This window comes from Dipodomys ordii, unplaced genomic scaffold (assembly GCF_000151885.1).
Source record: "Dipodomys ordii isolate 6190 unplaced genomic scaffold, Dord_2.0 Scaffold214, whole genome shotgun sequence".
NCBI classification, from domain to species: Eukaryota; Metazoa; Chordata; class Mammalia; order Rodentia; family Heteromyidae; genus Dipodomys; species Dipodomys ordii.
In genome coordinates this window covers 232,783-249,511 of record NW_012267430.1, presented here as the reverse complement: position 1 = coordinate 249,511, position 16,729 = coordinate 232,783, and the positions used below count along the sequence as shown (strand labels likewise).

The window sequence follows — 16,729 nt, the reverse complement described above, 5'->3', positions numbered from 1 at the left end:
AATCATAGACTCCAAGTTACTTTAAGTACTCAAAGTATTATAGGTGGCCAATAAGAGGGGCAGGAAGAGATGGTGGATTATTAATTGGATGGTCTCAGTTTCATGTCACTAATGAACATTCATTATCACTCTAATTTTGCTATTAGGAGGTTTTAACTTTTACTATTTTGTTTTGATCTACACATGATTCACATGTTGCTTTGAGGATGTCTAGGCATTCTTGTTGTCCAGTAATTGGTGTCCAGTTCTGGGCTATGGGTATGGCTTGCCTCTTCTCTCTTGGGATGACTGATTTTTCACACTTGCTAGGTGGCACTTGCTAGTGTGCTAAGAGGCAATTTCTGACCTAGAGAGAAGATGCTTACCCTGCAAATGATGAGTGCATGGCATGGTTGAGCATCTTTTCCCAGATGAAGAAGTTACTTTTTCCCCTTCCCCTCTCTTTTTATTTCTTCTTCCCTCTTTAATTTCCTTGCTTTTCTTTTTCTCCTATCCTGTCTCATTCCTCATATCTGCCTAAGACAACCATGGACCTCATGGGGCTTGGAGTTAGAGAGATTATGATACAGACCAGTGATAATTGATATGTGTTCATTCAACAGCCAGCTTCACCTAGCTTTGAATATGAGACAGGCAGTATGATGGGCTTTTTATACAGTGTTTGCTATTATTTTTTGCTCAAAGTTGGTGCTCTATCACTTGAACCATATCTCCACTTCCTGCTATAACTTTTAATTTTCACATGTTTTTCCAATCTCATGTGGCTCCCATCATTAGCTACATCTTACAGGTGAGACAATGAAGCCGACAGAGGTAGAGACACTTGTTCAGGGTCACACAGTCAGTGAATGGTAGGGTGAAGGCTCTTTGATTCACAGCTCATGTTTAGAACTGAGAAGTATGCCCTTTTATACACAGGTTCCTCATATTTGGACAACGTTGCTTCTGTCTTTTGTTCCCTTTCTGAGACCTGTTTCATTCCATTTATATGGATGCTCTTGGTTAGATGGATGGAGTAGAATCTGGAGAGGTAGAATGGTAGAGTGCTCAAGAAAGCAGAATTAGGTAGGGGAAGATTTGATGCTGGGTTCCCACTTACCACCATCTGGCCTTGACCTCTGACTTATTGTTCCCAGCCTTTCTTACCTATAAACATTTCTTCATGTGACATTTTTGAAGTATAAGACATATATAGAAGGGTGCATAGATAGTATTAATGCCACTCAAGATATTTTCACAAAGTGACATGCTCCCATGTTGAAGAATGGATCATTATTTAACCTCTCTGATGCTCCTTATTGTCTCCCTCCAGGCATTACCTCTCCCTATCCCCATCCAAGAGTAACTCCTTCTTCAGTCCTTCTTTCTGTCTTTTGACAGTATTGGGATTTGAACTCAGGGCTTTATGCTTGCTACTACTTGAACTCTGCCCTCAGTAACCCCTCCTTCCACAATTTCTATTTTTATTTTTTTCTGGTTTCAACTGTTTATGGATGAAAACATCCAGAATGTCTCTTTAGTATTTGGTTCCTTTTACTAGCATCATGATTAGTGGTATTATCTATGTCATCTGGTATGGTTGTTAGTTCTTTTTATTGAATGGTAGTTCATCTCAATTCAATAACTGGGTCCACTAATGGTAGACATTTGGGTTATTTCTAATATTTTACTTTAATAGAAGAAGGCTACTCTGGACATTTTTGCTTAAGTTTTTGGTGGACAGAGACATAGTCATATAGGAGTGGGATTTTTGGTTATAGATAATAAATGTTTTTCAGCTTTCTAGAGCCTGCCCAACATTTTAATAAATTTATTTGGCCTCATAGTGTAGTGAGAAATAAGTTGCCTTGTGGCAAGTGCTCAGTATTGGCTTTGGGCACATAGGAGTTTCCCATCAAGACATATTTAAAAATGTAATGGAGTCCCAAGTTTCCATTAAGACCAAGTACCAAGATGGATTTAGACATTTCTGTATTGTTTTTTCATTTAGGCTGGTTCAGTTGTTTTGTTATTTCATATCATGTTGCTATTCTTCCTTCACTAAGTTCTCAGGGTAGGTCTGAATTCTATCCAAGGGTATGGGGCTGTATGAACTACCACCTTGCTGAGAAGGAGATAACAAGGCAGCAAGTCTCTCCCCTTCTGACTCGGGACGGAGGTGCAAACAGATTGTATGGATGTTGGAGGGTGGGAGGGGGCTTGTAGTGGACAGTAGAATGACAGATTAAAAAAATAGTGGTACGTTTTATGGCAACTCAATATTTCATCTCTTAGAAGATAGACTATATAATTGGAAGAACAATGTATAACAACCAATAAATGAGGAACGAGAAAGATCTCAAGTGCAAAGATTCACTTTATTCATCGTTTCCCCCCCAATATCATCATGATTCAAGCTAAGGAGGAGGAGGGGAGATGAGGTGGGGAGAGGAGTTGGAGGATAGCAACAGGGCCTATCCCCTGTGGGAAAAGGCCTATAGAAAAGCGAGGCTTGACCTGAGGAGCAGGTGTGGGTGCCTGGTAGGCCTCTAGCTCTAACACTCATTCTTTTTAACACTCTTGACAATGGGGGAGGTCAGAGTCTTATGGGTGACCTCACAGACAAAGAGATTATGGCTTTCGTACTCTGTACTGGTCATTGTTAGGGTGCTGCTGAGGCTGTAGGTGAGGTCCTTGCTGTCCTGCTCCGTCTTACTTTCCAGGATGCCGTCTGTCTTGGAAGTACCATCAACTTTCCACTTCACGTTAATATCACTGGGGTAGAACGAATCTACAAAGCACACTACGGAGGCACTCCCAGTATTCAACTGCTCTTGAGATGGTGGGAAGACGGAGACAGTTGGCTTAGCGTCAGCCCCTGAAGGAAGGAAGCACAGAAGATGGATTTAAGTCACAGTGAATAGCTTCTTGAGTGCATTGCTGAGGATGGTCACATTAAAGACAGACACACAAAAGAACATGCTTATCTTGCAGAATTGGGACAAAAAAGCCAGGAAGCACTTGTGTAAATCAAAGTGGTTTGGGGTTACACTCTAGATTCTCCCTTAAGAAAGTTCTGGTTTTGACCTCTTTGAAGCCATTTTGAGGCCTTCTAATATGCTTCTCTGATCTTACCCTTTCTGTCTTCAACTGTGCTCTCTAATGGCTCAATGCTTCAGCCTAAGAAAACATACCACTTGTCTCTCTCTGACGCCCCCCCTTTTTTTAGAAATCTGGACAGATCTTGGGCCACTCTAAATGTAAGAGACTAGGGTAGCGGAAAATGAACTTTCATTTCCCACATCCCTCTCTCATAGTGCTGTGACATCAAGTTCTCCCAGACTTCCTTTAGTGTGGCAAGGCCAAAGCCATCTTATCCAGGTTGCACATGCCAGTGTCTGTGCCAGGTGGGTGTTGGCCTCCTTACCCTTTGGGACCAAATCAGCACCTCTTCTCTTCTAGTTCTCACTATGGCCTCCAAGTGAGACTCAGGCCTTGGCTTGAAGGTTTGTAACCACATGGGGCCATTTTTAGCCAGGCTAGAAGGAGTTAACTGAAATCTTGGCCACCTGCCTGGGAGGAACTGGCTAGGTTCACTTCTGAACAGCTGCCAGATGGCCTCCTGGAAATCCCCTCTGAGGAGATAGGAGCCCTCATGTGGGAGGCCATAGTTAAAATGAAAACCAAGCATCTTTGTGAGAATTAGTCAACAGAATCAGGAATATATATATATATATATATATATGTTTAAATATATATGTTTAAATAAAGCTAACTTCAATGTTCGCTAAACAATTCAACACTGGATTTTGAACTTTTACAGTTGATATTGCCTTCTCTTTAAACCTTCATTATTAATTTTTTCCTCCCCAAATCATTGTATAGATTTAGTAGCAAAATAATAAAATGTCTGCAAAATAATCAGCTTGAACTCTAGGCTTGAGCGTTGTCCCTCAGCTCTTCAGCTAAAGGTGAGCGCTCTACCACTTGAGCCACAGTGCCACTTCCATGAAATTTTTTTTGATTAATTTATTTGAAAAGGAACTCTTTAGGGTTTAAAACAATTTTTTTTCCTACAACAAGGAAATGTTCCTATCTGGGTGAATTCTTGATCTCTTTATATTTTCCATCTAGCTTTAGAATATTTAAGAGATCTTGTAGTTGTTATTTCATGATATCTTATTAAGCTTTTAATAGAGCTTGACACTTTTTCAAAGAGTTTTTGTATGACTAAAATATCCTATCCAAGCAGTTAAAATTTTGAAAATTAAAACTCTCACAATTTATCTCATTGTTAAAAATCCTGAATAGACAATTGCTGGCATTTAATTTAGTTTCCACTGGTAGAGATTTTACTCTGAAAGAATTGTATATAGTTCTTTTTTTGACTGAACTTTTATTATCCAAATAACTGCAATAAAATAATAATGTATCACCGTCTACAAAATAGGTTTCTGTTATTTACATCACCCTAATGGAAAATTTTCAGTCATGGGATATAATAAAGGTGAATTATGTTTTAGAATGTCTAATACATCAATTTTCACCTTGTTTTCCCCATTTTAGTACCTATCACATTACTATTCTCTTTCTGTTAGTGGCATTGTGCCTATTACTGAGCTTTAGGAAAGCTGGGAGGCTTTGAGTTAAGCCAACTAATATGGCTCTTAAAGGCCACATGAACATGGTGGCATGCCACACGAGTCATTCAATCATGAAAACCACAGCCATAAGCTCTCCAGATTACTACAGACCCTTTGGCGTATAAAAATACAGACAAATACTGACTGGAGGAGATAAAGAACACACTAGAAAACATTTCCTACTTTCTTATAAATCTTTAGACATCTAAAATGAAATTATTTCCTTTCCTTCCTTTAAAAAATTTCTCTGAAACTAAGTTTTTGATGACAACTCTTTCCTTAATGTTAGAATAAGAGATTATTTCAAGTATAATGTAAAAATTGGACTGAAAAGGGAGTCATTTGCCAAAATCGTAAACTGAGGAAAGATTTTCAGGAAGAATTGAGATCTCTCATTTGACAGTTGATCACTTATTTTAGACTCTAGGAGAGCCATTGCTGTAGATTATCAACTAATGCACTTCTACTATTAGGCAGATATCCTTTTCTACCTTCTTTCTGATTCTTTTAGTGCATGATATTGACTTTTAAAGCTATCTTATTAAATAACTTATGAGGCAACAGACCAAAAAATAGAACTCCCAACTTTTCTATATTTCATACAGTGAGCAAAGCCCAACCTATATGTCAAAATTCAATAAAATTTACTTTTGTTCTTTACAGTTCTGAGTCTTTTTCATCTACATTATTTATTTATATTTAATCATTCAGCTTGGCTTAACTCAATCTTTTGATCTCCAAATCCAGTTTTGAAGCTGAGTTTGATAAATCTGAAATATTCTCATTTACTCAGTCCATAAAACTCCTACATATACTTCTAAAAAATGCCAGTGGTAATTAGACACAAATTTCAGAAGGCAATAGAGAAAACTTAAGCTCCAATTGTGTTGCTTTGCCAAAGGTGATAAACAGATATTAGCTTAATTATTTTTCTTCAACAAAATTTGTTTGCTACAAATACCAACAGATCAATTGCTAAGCAGTGAAAATCTGAAAATTTAGATGACAAGTTCTTTGCTCTTTCTTGAGCTGAACAAATTTTCACTCTTACTCATGTGCATTTTGGACTTGAACATTTTCTTTTCGGGCTTGATCTCAGCTTATAAGACAAACATGAAAACTCCCCATATTTTACACCTCTATTTGAAAAAAGAATTAGAAAAGTGCACTTACGTTTGATTTCCAACTTGGTCCCTCCACCGAACGTGAGCCACAGTAACGACTTTGTCATTTGTCCCTCAACAAAAACCTTTCCTCAAAGCCAGTCAGCCAAATTCCAAGAAAACATTATTTTTTTGACTGTCTCCTCACAAATCGAACTATCTGCTCATATTTTAAGTGGAATACTTTCTGGTATTTTTCTAATTACTTTTGGGTCACTAAGAATGGTTCATTTAACTAAAATATCCTAGAAATGAAGCCCAAACTCCACAAATAATTGAGCAAAAATGTACTTACGTTTGATTTCCAATTGGGTCCCTTGGCCGAAAGTGAATCACAGTGATTCAATTTAATTTCTCCCTTGACGAAAACCTTTCTAGAAGTGTAATCATCCCTTTCCCTTAATAAAGTTGTTCTGACTTAGCTTAAAAAGGTCCAGCCAGCTTCCTATGCAACAATTTCCCTACCTGCCTAGTCTGAAAATGAATTTGTTAACATTTCTGACACCCAACTAATAGAAAAATCAAGAGGGAGCACAAAGCAAATGATGAGATAGAAATAATGAAGAATCAGTTGAAAAAGATACTTACGTTTGATTGTCAACTTGGTCCCGCTGCCGAACGTGTACACACAGTGGTGTCTCTGAACTTCCCTCATGTACAAAAACTTTCCCTTTCTAAGAGTTGAGCAAGGCTCTTTCTGGATCATGCTATGATGCTTCCTCATACATTTTTGAAACTATTGCTTGGAAAAGTTTATTCTTACCCAATGACTGACTCTTGATCTCCAAAGAATATGTACAATCAATTCTCAAGCCTGCTTACAAAGATCAACTTTAGCTATGCCTCAGAAGATGCTAGAGTCTGGTTTCTCAGAGTTAGTTTATAGATCACTTCAGAGACACAGAGACCAAGAGACACACAAAACCAAGGAAGGAGAGTTTGGATTTTACTCACGTTTGATTTCCAGCTTGGTCCCTGCGCCGAACGTCCACCACAGTGATAGTTCTCCATTGTATTGCTGTACAAAAACCTTTCTCACTAAAGAGGAACAGAGCCTTGAATCAGTTGCTAAAGCTTAACTTCTTTTCAAGCAGGTGTGGAAGCCCAAGGGCTTCCCTGACAAAGTATTTGCTTTCTTAGGTGAGATCTAGAATCTCAGAAGATAATATGTTTTATGATCCATTTCTTTAGCAATCTACCACATCTGGACTACTTATCTATTTATTTAAAAACAGCCTAAATATAAATTATAAAGAAAAAGATGTAAATGAAAAATAGCTATGTTATTACAATTTCTCTTGGGGTGGGGGAACTGTTGGAAGGAAAAATTTTGTTTGGTGTAATTACAGAATTCATTGGCTTCTATCAGTTCACAATAGTTAAGAATGAATTTCTGTTTAGACTTCTCCTTTGCTATGATGATATTCTAATAAGGGAGATTAAAAGCTGTGTGCTGTTGGCTCATGCCTGTAATCCTAGTTACTCAGGAGGCTGAGATCTGAGGATTTTGGTTCGAAGCCAGTCTAGATAGGAAACTCTATGATACTTTTTTCTTCAGTTGCGTGCGGTCTGCGCGCGCGCGTGCGCGCGCGCGCGCACACACACACACACACACACACACACAGAGCTGTAAGTGGAGCTGTGGATCAAGTGGTAGAATGCAAACACTGAGCACAAAAGCTCAGAAACAGCACTCAGGCCCTGAGTTCAAGCCATAGAATCAGAAAAAAAGGGTAGATTTAATATATATCAAATCCAGGCTCATATCTTTGAAATGCATTTTGGAATTGAGCTACAGATGACTGCTTACAAAAATGTGGTTTGATAGAGTAGAGAAATAGGCTTTATTTGGTGGCTTGGTCTGTTGTCTTGGTCTTGGAGTGTCCATCTCGCTGAAATGAAACAAGTACTGTCTTTGGAGATATCATGGAATCTTAGCCTGCCATGCATCTCCATAGTAATGTATCAGGGATGGCTACTGAAGACTTTGTTTTGAGTCCTGATTATAGTCTTGCTTCCTGATTCATCTTTCAGTCCTCTCCCTTTCCACACATTGCAGCTACTACCTTAAACTCCTTACAGTTCTACTGTGGCTTCTAGCTTTTTATAAAATATTCATTTTGTTTGGGAACATCTTTGCTCACCTGGGTTAGCATGTAAAGAGCAGGTTGTCTTTCATGATTCAATTCAAGTGACTGATTTCTCTCAGATTATCCCCAAGGAGGTGACCTGAATACAGAGTATGCAGACAGGTTACTAGGCTCAGAATAATTAATTGCTATTATTGGTGGTCACTCTCTGGGCAAATAAGAGCAATTAATAAATAAGAGCAATTAGATTGAAAGTTATTTTCTTAGCTTGTAAATTATTTTGTTTTATTTGAAAGTGTTCAGGAGTTTCAGTTCAGCATCTTCACTTGTCCAATGTTCAAGAAATATTTGCAGAACAAATAAAAATGAACTGAAAATCAGTAATTAATCAGACACAATAAATTATAATAGACCAAATGTTAATACCGACCATGGCAATACTAAGATTTACAAGAGAAATTGTAACTGTAAACTCTAAGGTAAGGAGGTAGATTATTTGATTCTGTCATTGGGAGCTTTACAAGTTGTGTTAGCTAACAGAATCACATGATTCTACCTAGTTAACCAGACTCTACTAGAAGACTCAGGTCTGCTAGTTAAGATGAAGAAAGAGACAATCAAGTTGTAGGAAAAGAGATAAATTAGAAGTGGAAAGGAAGTGTGCAAAATAGTTAATGAAGAATGTAGCCAACAGAAAGTTATTTCTTGGCAGACATATAAGCATTATCTTGCCCCCAAGATGCTAAGAATTAAAAATTAAAATGATTCCTTGTTTCATAAATGAGGTGAGAAATCTTGAGTGCAGAGAGGTCAAATAAATGGCCTGTGACAGCAAAGGGCAGAAATTGGGATGTGCCTCGATGCATATACAAGATTGTGCATTGAAAATGTGTTTAAAAGATGAATACTGAAATGTTCACAAATGACTATTTTATTTTTTCCAGTACTGGGGCTTGAAGTCAGGGCCTGGGCATTGTCCCTTTGCTTTATTGCTCAAGGAAGGCACTCTATTTCTTGAGCCACAGCTTTACTTTTAGCTATTTGGTGGTTAATTGTAGATAAGAATCTGTAGACTTTCCTGCCTGGGCTGGCTTCAAACTATGAACCTCAGATTTTGGCTTCCTAAATAGGTAGGATTATAAGAAAGGACAATCAGTGACTGGCTAAACTACTTTTGATAGGGCTTTACAATGTATTACAAAGCAGCCAATAAAGTGAAATTGATTTCTATCTAGTCATATGGTAAGTGTTTGTGAAAATTCAGGTCGCAGGAGTTGTCTGGTCTGATACCACAATCTTGTTAAATGGAGTTCTGTATACACACATACATATACATATATATGTTATCTTATGTGTATATACATATATATGTATATGCATATGCATATACATATATACATATACATTCATATATGTATATGTATATGCATATATATGTATATGTATATACACACACACACAAGATAATTCTTAAAGATTACACAAATGACCCAGTAGATATTTTCTGAGATTGCAGAGGAAACACAATAACATCTCTTATCTTCTACTCTTCTGCATATTGTTTGTAAGCATGTATACTGTATATTATTTGATTTTGTGTGTGTGTGTGGGTATCTGTGTTTGTATTGGACTTTAAGCTCAGACCTTGCACTCTTGCTTGGCTTGAACGCTATGGCTGTCACTCTACCACTTGAGCCATACCTCCAATCTCTAATTTGGCATTTCGTTGGTTAATTGGAGATGGAGTCTCATGGACTTTTTTTTTTTGCCTGTGCTGGATTTGAACTGTAATCCTCTGATTTAGTCTCCCAAGTATCATAAAAGATTATTGGTTTTAAAAAATCATGTGGATACATTCATATTAGGTCTTTAGAAATGATAAAGCTGTATCATTAAATAAGGGAATATTCTAACATTGATAGCATTCTCAGTATTTATATGCAAATATTAAAATTTATATTACAAATATAATTTAAACATGACATGCATATAAGCATTTTTTCCATTTGTCAATCCTTTTCTTATAATCTTTAAACTAAGAGTGTAAAAAAGGTAAGAACTTCCCTGGTATTGTAAAGAAGAGAATCTTTTACAAATGGAGAGGTGGAGTCTGGACTATGGGAAAGGAAGAGATGAGCTAGCCAGGTCAGGGTGTATCTTGGACATTTAACATGAAAAGTGAAAGCCTAGGGCTGTTCAAAAGCAATACCTGCTTTAGAATACAATACAGTACAGTGGCAACTGACAGGAATGGTGAAGATGAGGCTCAGTGAGAAGTGGTTCAAAATTTTAACATGCATGGTGTTCATTATTTGGAGGCAAAGGATGTCTCCAAAGCATCTGTGTGAGGCTCTGCCAGAACTATGAATCTAGACTTGACATTGAGAAGATCAGCTTGCTGAAGAAAGGCAGTGCCTATAAGACAGTGGGAGGTAATGGAAATTGATTTTTTTGAGGGGCGAGGGGAACATTCAATAAATAGTTCTCATCACTGCACCACTGTAGCTACTTCCCATTTGACTCCTAGCACAATTGCACTCTCAGAACAAATTAGAAACTGCTTATAGAGGGAAGAAATGGAAGGGGGCCAGAGAGGAGGAGGAAGAAATAGGAAAATGGATAAGTAGATGGAGAAAGAGAAGGAGAAGCAAGCAAATGTAAATGCACACCAATAAATCATATTGAACACTATTGATAAACTACCTTCACCATAAATATTCCTCAGATCTAGCAATTCAAAGAACAGAAAATCTTGCTCACGTGAAGCAAGTGGTCTACTGCTGGGCTACATCTCCAAGCCCCATTTTTGTGTTTTATTTATCATAATTAGGCTAATTGGGAGAGCTTCTCTCAGGCCAGCATTGCACAGAAAATCACTAGTGTTCAGGAACACAATGGCTCAGTTTGGTTTCTGCAAGCTTTGAGGGATGATGGCTTCCTTACCTGATTTGTATCTGATATATATCTTGAAGTCTGTGGGTCAATATTTTATTCTTGTTCACCAATCATAATAGAGTCCAGAGTGGTTGGTTGGCTTTGTCTCAGCTGCAATCCATGGACAATAACATAATCTAGACTGTCCTTTAGTTGGTACCCACCAGAACAGAAGGGGATTCTGTGGTCCACATCCATTGTTTTTTAACTTGGTTCAGTTTTCTTTTTTCTAGTTGCCTTGGTTGGTTCCTTTTTTTGGTTCCCCGGGTTGGGCCCCCTTGGCCGGGAGGGGGTTCCTTTGGGAAGGGGTTCTTTTTTTGTTTTTTTCCTTTTTTCTTCTTTTTTGTTCGGGATTTTCGGCGGAGGATTCTTTTTTCTTGGCCTTTTCCTTACCCTTTTCCAGGTTATTCCAGGCTTTTGTTCCCATTCCGGAAATTGCGGTTGCCTTTTTTGTTCCCAGTAGGCCGTGAGGCTGCAGGAGTTCTTGGCTTTCTTTAATGAAAGGGAAAACAGCAACTGTGTAAGGGTTATTGCCCCTCCAGGGCTTGGCCTCTGAGATTTACATAGCAGGTGCTGTGGTTTCTGGCTCTCTTTATAAGAATGACCAGCTGAGCTCCGTGAGCAGATCTCTCAAGCTTCCTGCCTTCTCCATCTGCCTGCCACATATTGTATGTGGTTCTTGTGGTCATCCTACTTTTGTCCCTAGGTTGATGTGACGTGGCATGTGTCTTACATGCAGATGGACCTCTATGGATAGAACAGTGGAGAGGAGGGGGTTGGGCCAGAGGGTTTGGTGGGGCTGTGTGTGAATTCTTGAATTCCCCAGGTCATCCCTGCTCATGCTGAGGGAGTACTCATGGGGGGTTAGCTAGGGAGAACAATCTAGGGGAAAAGAAGTTGGCACCGGGTAGCATAGAATAGGAACAAAAGTGCCTTTCCCCCCAGAGTCCCTTGGGAGGAAGGAGGAGACTGCCTTATGCTTCCTTATTTTTACCTGTTTCAGTGAGCACCAGCTGCCAAGTCATCTTCCTGGGGAACAGAGTCCTGCCCTTTTGTTATGTATAATGAATGTTTAGTCAGTATAAGATGTTTCCTGCTTTTATTATATGAGTAATTCTAGATGCACATTTATTAAAATCCCTGACAAGGAATGGCATTGTTAATGAATCAAACTTTCAATGTGCATTCAGGCCATTGAATTTTCTACTTAATGGTGACATAGGCTTCTTGTTTAATTGTAGCTACTTATTTTTGTTTTATTTACTTCTTAAAAAAATCTTATCTCTAAGTAGCTGTACAAAGAAGTTTCAACTCAACATGTCAGTTTATAAGTACAATGCTCTAAATCAGTGTCTTCCCTTCCATCATTCTCCCTGCGTTTGTCCCCCATCTTTGCCTATAGTCCAGCTTTTCCAGAAGCAGAGATCAGGAGGATTGATGACCCAGGCAAAAAGTTAGCAAGATTTCATCTCTACAAATAATTGAACATAATAATATGAACTAGCATCTGAGTGACATGGAAGGCCATAGATACAAGGATCTGTTAGAGGTCAGTCGCAGACAAATGTGTAAGACCCTACCTGAAAAATAACTAAAGCAAAAATAAACTGGTGTGTGTGTGGTGTAACTAGTTAGGATGCTTAGCAAGTAGGGCCCTGATTCAAACCCCAATACTGAAAATAAAATAGGAACATTATACATAAAATATAGAGTATAAATTAGAAAACAAAGTATGACACTGTAGGGAACATCTAATATTTTGGTCAAATATACCCTAAATTTGATGGTGGAGAGATTGGTTATGTAGAAACAGACAAAACGAACAACAAAAAACCCAAACCAATTCTGACATCTGGTTTTCTCCAGTCAGAAGACCAGAAAATAAGCAACTTATTAAGACAGAAAAGTTTTAGACAGCAATTGCTGTATTGTAGTCATGTGCCATGAACCTTCCTCCACCTCTGCCTGCTCTCCTCAGGGCCTTGGAGAGCTTGACTTCTACCCTTGTGCAGTGAAAGCATGGGGGGTGCACATCTGTAATTCGCAAATAGGAGGCTGAGATAGGAGAATTTCAAATTTGTGGCCATCCTGGGATACATAGTTCTAGACAAGCCTGGACTACATAGCCAAGATCCTGCCTTAACAAAACAGAACACAATAAAACAAAACAAAACACACAAAAAATAAGAAGTTTGGGGCTTGGCTCAAATGTTCTAATGTGGCTGGGTGCTGGTGGCTCATGCCTGTAATCTTAGCTACTCAGGAGGCTGAGATCTTAGGAGCATGGTTTGAAGCCAGCCAAGTCAGGAAAGTCCATGAGATTCTTTTTTTAAATACATTTTTTATTGTAAAAATAGTGTACAGAGGAGTTACAGTTACATGAGTAAGGTAATGAGTACATTTCCTATCAAGCATTGATACTTCCTTCTTTGTTTTCCCCCTACCATTCCTTCTCTCCCTGCCTCTCCAACTCCTCTTTCCCCGCCACAAGTTGTAAAGTTCGTTTTCAACATAGTGTCTTGTACATCTCATTGTTACAATGGGTCAACCTCTATCCCTATTTAAGCATTTTGTTTTTTTCCTTCCCCTCCCAAATTAGAAAAGTGTATATACAAGATTTAGGGCACTGAAATCAAATACAGTGAAAACAGGGGTTATATTGTTGGGGAAGAATATGCAAAAGAAACAAAAAAAATCATATAGTACATTATAAGTACATTAGAAACAATAGCAAACAAGAAAAAAAAACCACTGTGTCCCTGTCTTGGGGTTCATTTCACTTAACATCATCTTATATGGTCATATGTACATCGCTTTTGACCTTTTCTGCTTGTCCCAGACATATATTAGTTATTGCAAATAAGGGAAACCATGGAATCTATGTTTCTTTTTTGGGGGGGGGGTCTGGTCGTGGGGCCTGAACTCTGGGCCTGAGCGCTGTCCTTCAGCTCTTCAGCTCAAGGCTAGCGCTCTATCACTTGAGCCACAGCCCCACTTCTGGCTTTTTTCTTTTTGCTTATGTGGTGCTGAGGAATTGAACTCAGGGCCTCAGGCATGCAAGGCAAGTGCTCTACCACTGAGCCACCTTCCCAGCCCCAACCTATGTTTCTTTGGGCCTGGCTCACTTCACTTAATATGATTTTTTCCAAGTCTTTCCATTTCCTAACAAATGGGGTGGTGTCATTCTTTCTGATGGGAGCATAGGATTCCATTGTGTGTATGTATGTGTGTGTGTGTGTGTGTGTGTGTATCACATTTTCTTGATCCACTCATCTACTGAGGGGCATCTGAGTTGATTCCATATCTTAGCTATGGTGAATAATACTGCAACAAAATAGTTGTGCTGGTAACTTTAGTATGGCCATGTTTGTCTTCATTTGATTATATGCCCCAAAGTGGGATTGCTGTTCTATGTGTAGTCTTTTGAGGAACCTTCATACTGCTTTCCAGAGTGGTTGAACAAGTTTACACTCCCACCAACAGTATAGTAGGATTCCCTTCTGTTCACATTCCCTCCAGCATCTGTTGTTATTAGATTTCTTGATTATAGCCATTCTAACTGGGGTGAGGTGGAATCTCAAAGTTGTTTTGATTTACATTTCTTTCATGGCTAAAGAAGTTGAGCATTTCTTCATGTGCCTATTGGCCACTCTTATTTCCTCTTCAGAGAAGTCTCTCTTTAAGTCTTCAGCCCACTTGTTGATGGAGCAGTTGTTTCTTTGAGGATTTGTTGTTGGGGGATTTAATTTTTTGAGTTCCAAGTATATTTTAGATATGAGGCCCTTGTCTGTTGGATGGCTAGTGAAGATCTTCTCCCAATCCGTGGGTTTTTTATTGATCTTGCTAGCTATGTCCCTTGCCATGCAGAAGCTCTACAGTATCACACAATCCCATTCATCCAACCTTTCTTTGATTTATTGTGTTTCTGAATCTTTATTAAGAAAATTTCAGCCTGTGCCAAGGAGCCCTATAGTTTATTCCTTCCTGTAATGTTTTTAGGTTGTCTGCTTTGATTTCGAGGTCTTTGATCCATTTGGAGTTGATTCTGATGCAGGGTGATATATAAGGATCTAGCTTTAGTTTTCTAAAGGTGATTAACCAATTTTGCCAGCACCGTTTACTGAAGAGGCTGTCTTTCTTCTATTCTATTTTTTCTGGCTCCCTTATCAAAGATTAGGTAGCTATAGGTCTGTGGGTTCATTTTGGTTTAGTTTGGGCACATCAATATTTGCTAGAAATTTTTCCTTTTCATCCAGATTCTTAAACTTACTACTGTAAAGGTTTGAGAAGTATTCTCTTATAATGTTCTGAATCTTGGTTGTTGATGTGATGCTTCCATTCTCATCTTTGAGTTTGTTTATTTGGGTGTGTTCTCTTCTTTTTCTGATAAATTTGCTAAGGGTCTGTCAATTTTGTTAATTTTTTCAAAGAACCAACTCATTGTTTTGTTGATTCTTTCTATTTTTTTGGACTCTAATTCATTTATTCTGATTTAATTTTATTTGTTTCCATCTATTGGATTGGGGTTTGACCTGTTGCTCTTTTTCATGTAGCTTCATGTGCATCATTAAATTGTTGATTTGAGATCTCTCCAATTTGTTGATGTAAGAACTCAGAGCTATGAATTTTCCTCTGAGTACTGCCTTTGCTGTGTGCCAGAGGAGCTGGTAGTTTGTATGTCCATTTTTGTTAAATATCATGAAAATTTGAATTTCCTTTCTAATCTCTTTCATGACCACTGGTGGTTCAACTTCCATGTGTTACAGGATTTTCTTTGTTGGACTTTGATGCTGAATTCTTATTTTATTCCCTTGTGGTCTGAGAGAATGCAGGGTGTAATTTCGATGTTTCTGTATTTGGACAGAATTGCTTTGTGGCCTAAAAATGTGGTCTATTTTGGAGAATGCTCCATGTACTGCTGAGAAGAATGTGTATTCTGTTGCTGATAGGTCAAATATTCTATAGAGGTCTGTTAAGTCTAGGTGGTCTATGCAGTTGTTTAGATCTGCTGTTTCTCTGTTGAGTTTTTGCTGAGTTCTATTCAGTGGGAAAGTGGTGTCTCAAAGTCACTGACAATCAATGTCTTTGGATATATGTGTGATTTTAGGGAAAGTAGTGTTTCTTGGATAAATTTGGTGAATAGATATTTAGAATTGTTATATCCTCCTGTAGGAGAGATCCTTTTATTAGTACGTAGTACCCTTTATCTCTTCTCACTAGTTTTATTTTGAAGGTTATTTTATCTGATATTAGGATTGCTAATCTAGCCTCTTTGTGGGGGCCGTTTGCTTGGCAGATTTTATTCAGGCCTTTCACTTTCAGAATATGTTTGTTTTTGTTGGGAAAGTGCATCTCTTGAAGACAGTAGATAGACTGATCCTATTTTTGATCCAACTAGAGATTCTTTTTTTGGCGGGGGGGTCGGTTGTGGGGCTTGAACTCTGGGCCTGGGCGCTGTCCCTGCACTCTTCAGCTCAAGGTGAGCGCTCTAATGCTTGAGCCACAGCATCACTTCCGGTTTTCTAGTGGTTTATTGGAGATAAGAGTCTCACGGACTTTTTCCTGCCAGGGCTGGCTTTGAACCGCGATCCTCAGATCTCAGCCTCCTGAGTAGCTAGGATTACCGGCGTGAGCCACTGGTGCCTGGCTCCCACTAGAGAGTCTATGTCATTTGATTGGAGAGTTACTTCCATTGAGAGTTAGGATTGAGAGGTGTTTGGTTGTTCCTATTATGTTATCCACCTTCTTAGGGGCTGTGTCACCTAGGTTCTGCCTATGTTTATTTGATTCTTAGTTTGGGGTCTGTTTCTCTGCCTCCATTGTGTTCTAGTTGGTTCTCTATGTGTAGTATCTTTGGTAGTGCTGGTTTGGTGGTGACATATTGTTTCAGTTTTTCTATGCTGTGAAAGGTTTTTATTTT

The 16,729-nt window shown here is 38.6% G+C and overlaps 1 long non-coding RNA gene and 1 gene segment (V, D, J or C); both read right to left on the bottom strand.

Annotated features, from left to right (window-relative positions):
• Positions 1–2,338: 2,338 nt before the first annotated feature.
• LOC106000267 overlaps positions 2,339–16,729 on the bottom strand; it is a 242,896-nt gene continuing 228,505 nt past the window's right edge. The window contains 2 exon segments of the V gene segment in view: positions 2,339–2,857; positions 6,081–6,118. Of these exon segments, the coding sequence occupies positions 2,535–2,857; positions 6,081–6,118 (361 nt within the window).
• On the bottom strand, positions 6,739–11,044 carry LOC106000269. Its single transcript, XR_001175786.1, has 3 exons — positions 10,819–11,044; positions 7,930–8,014; positions 6,739–6,823 (listed from the first exon to the last, which is right to left on the bottom strand). It is a non-coding gene; the product is annotated as an uncharacterized LOC106000269 (long non-coding RNA).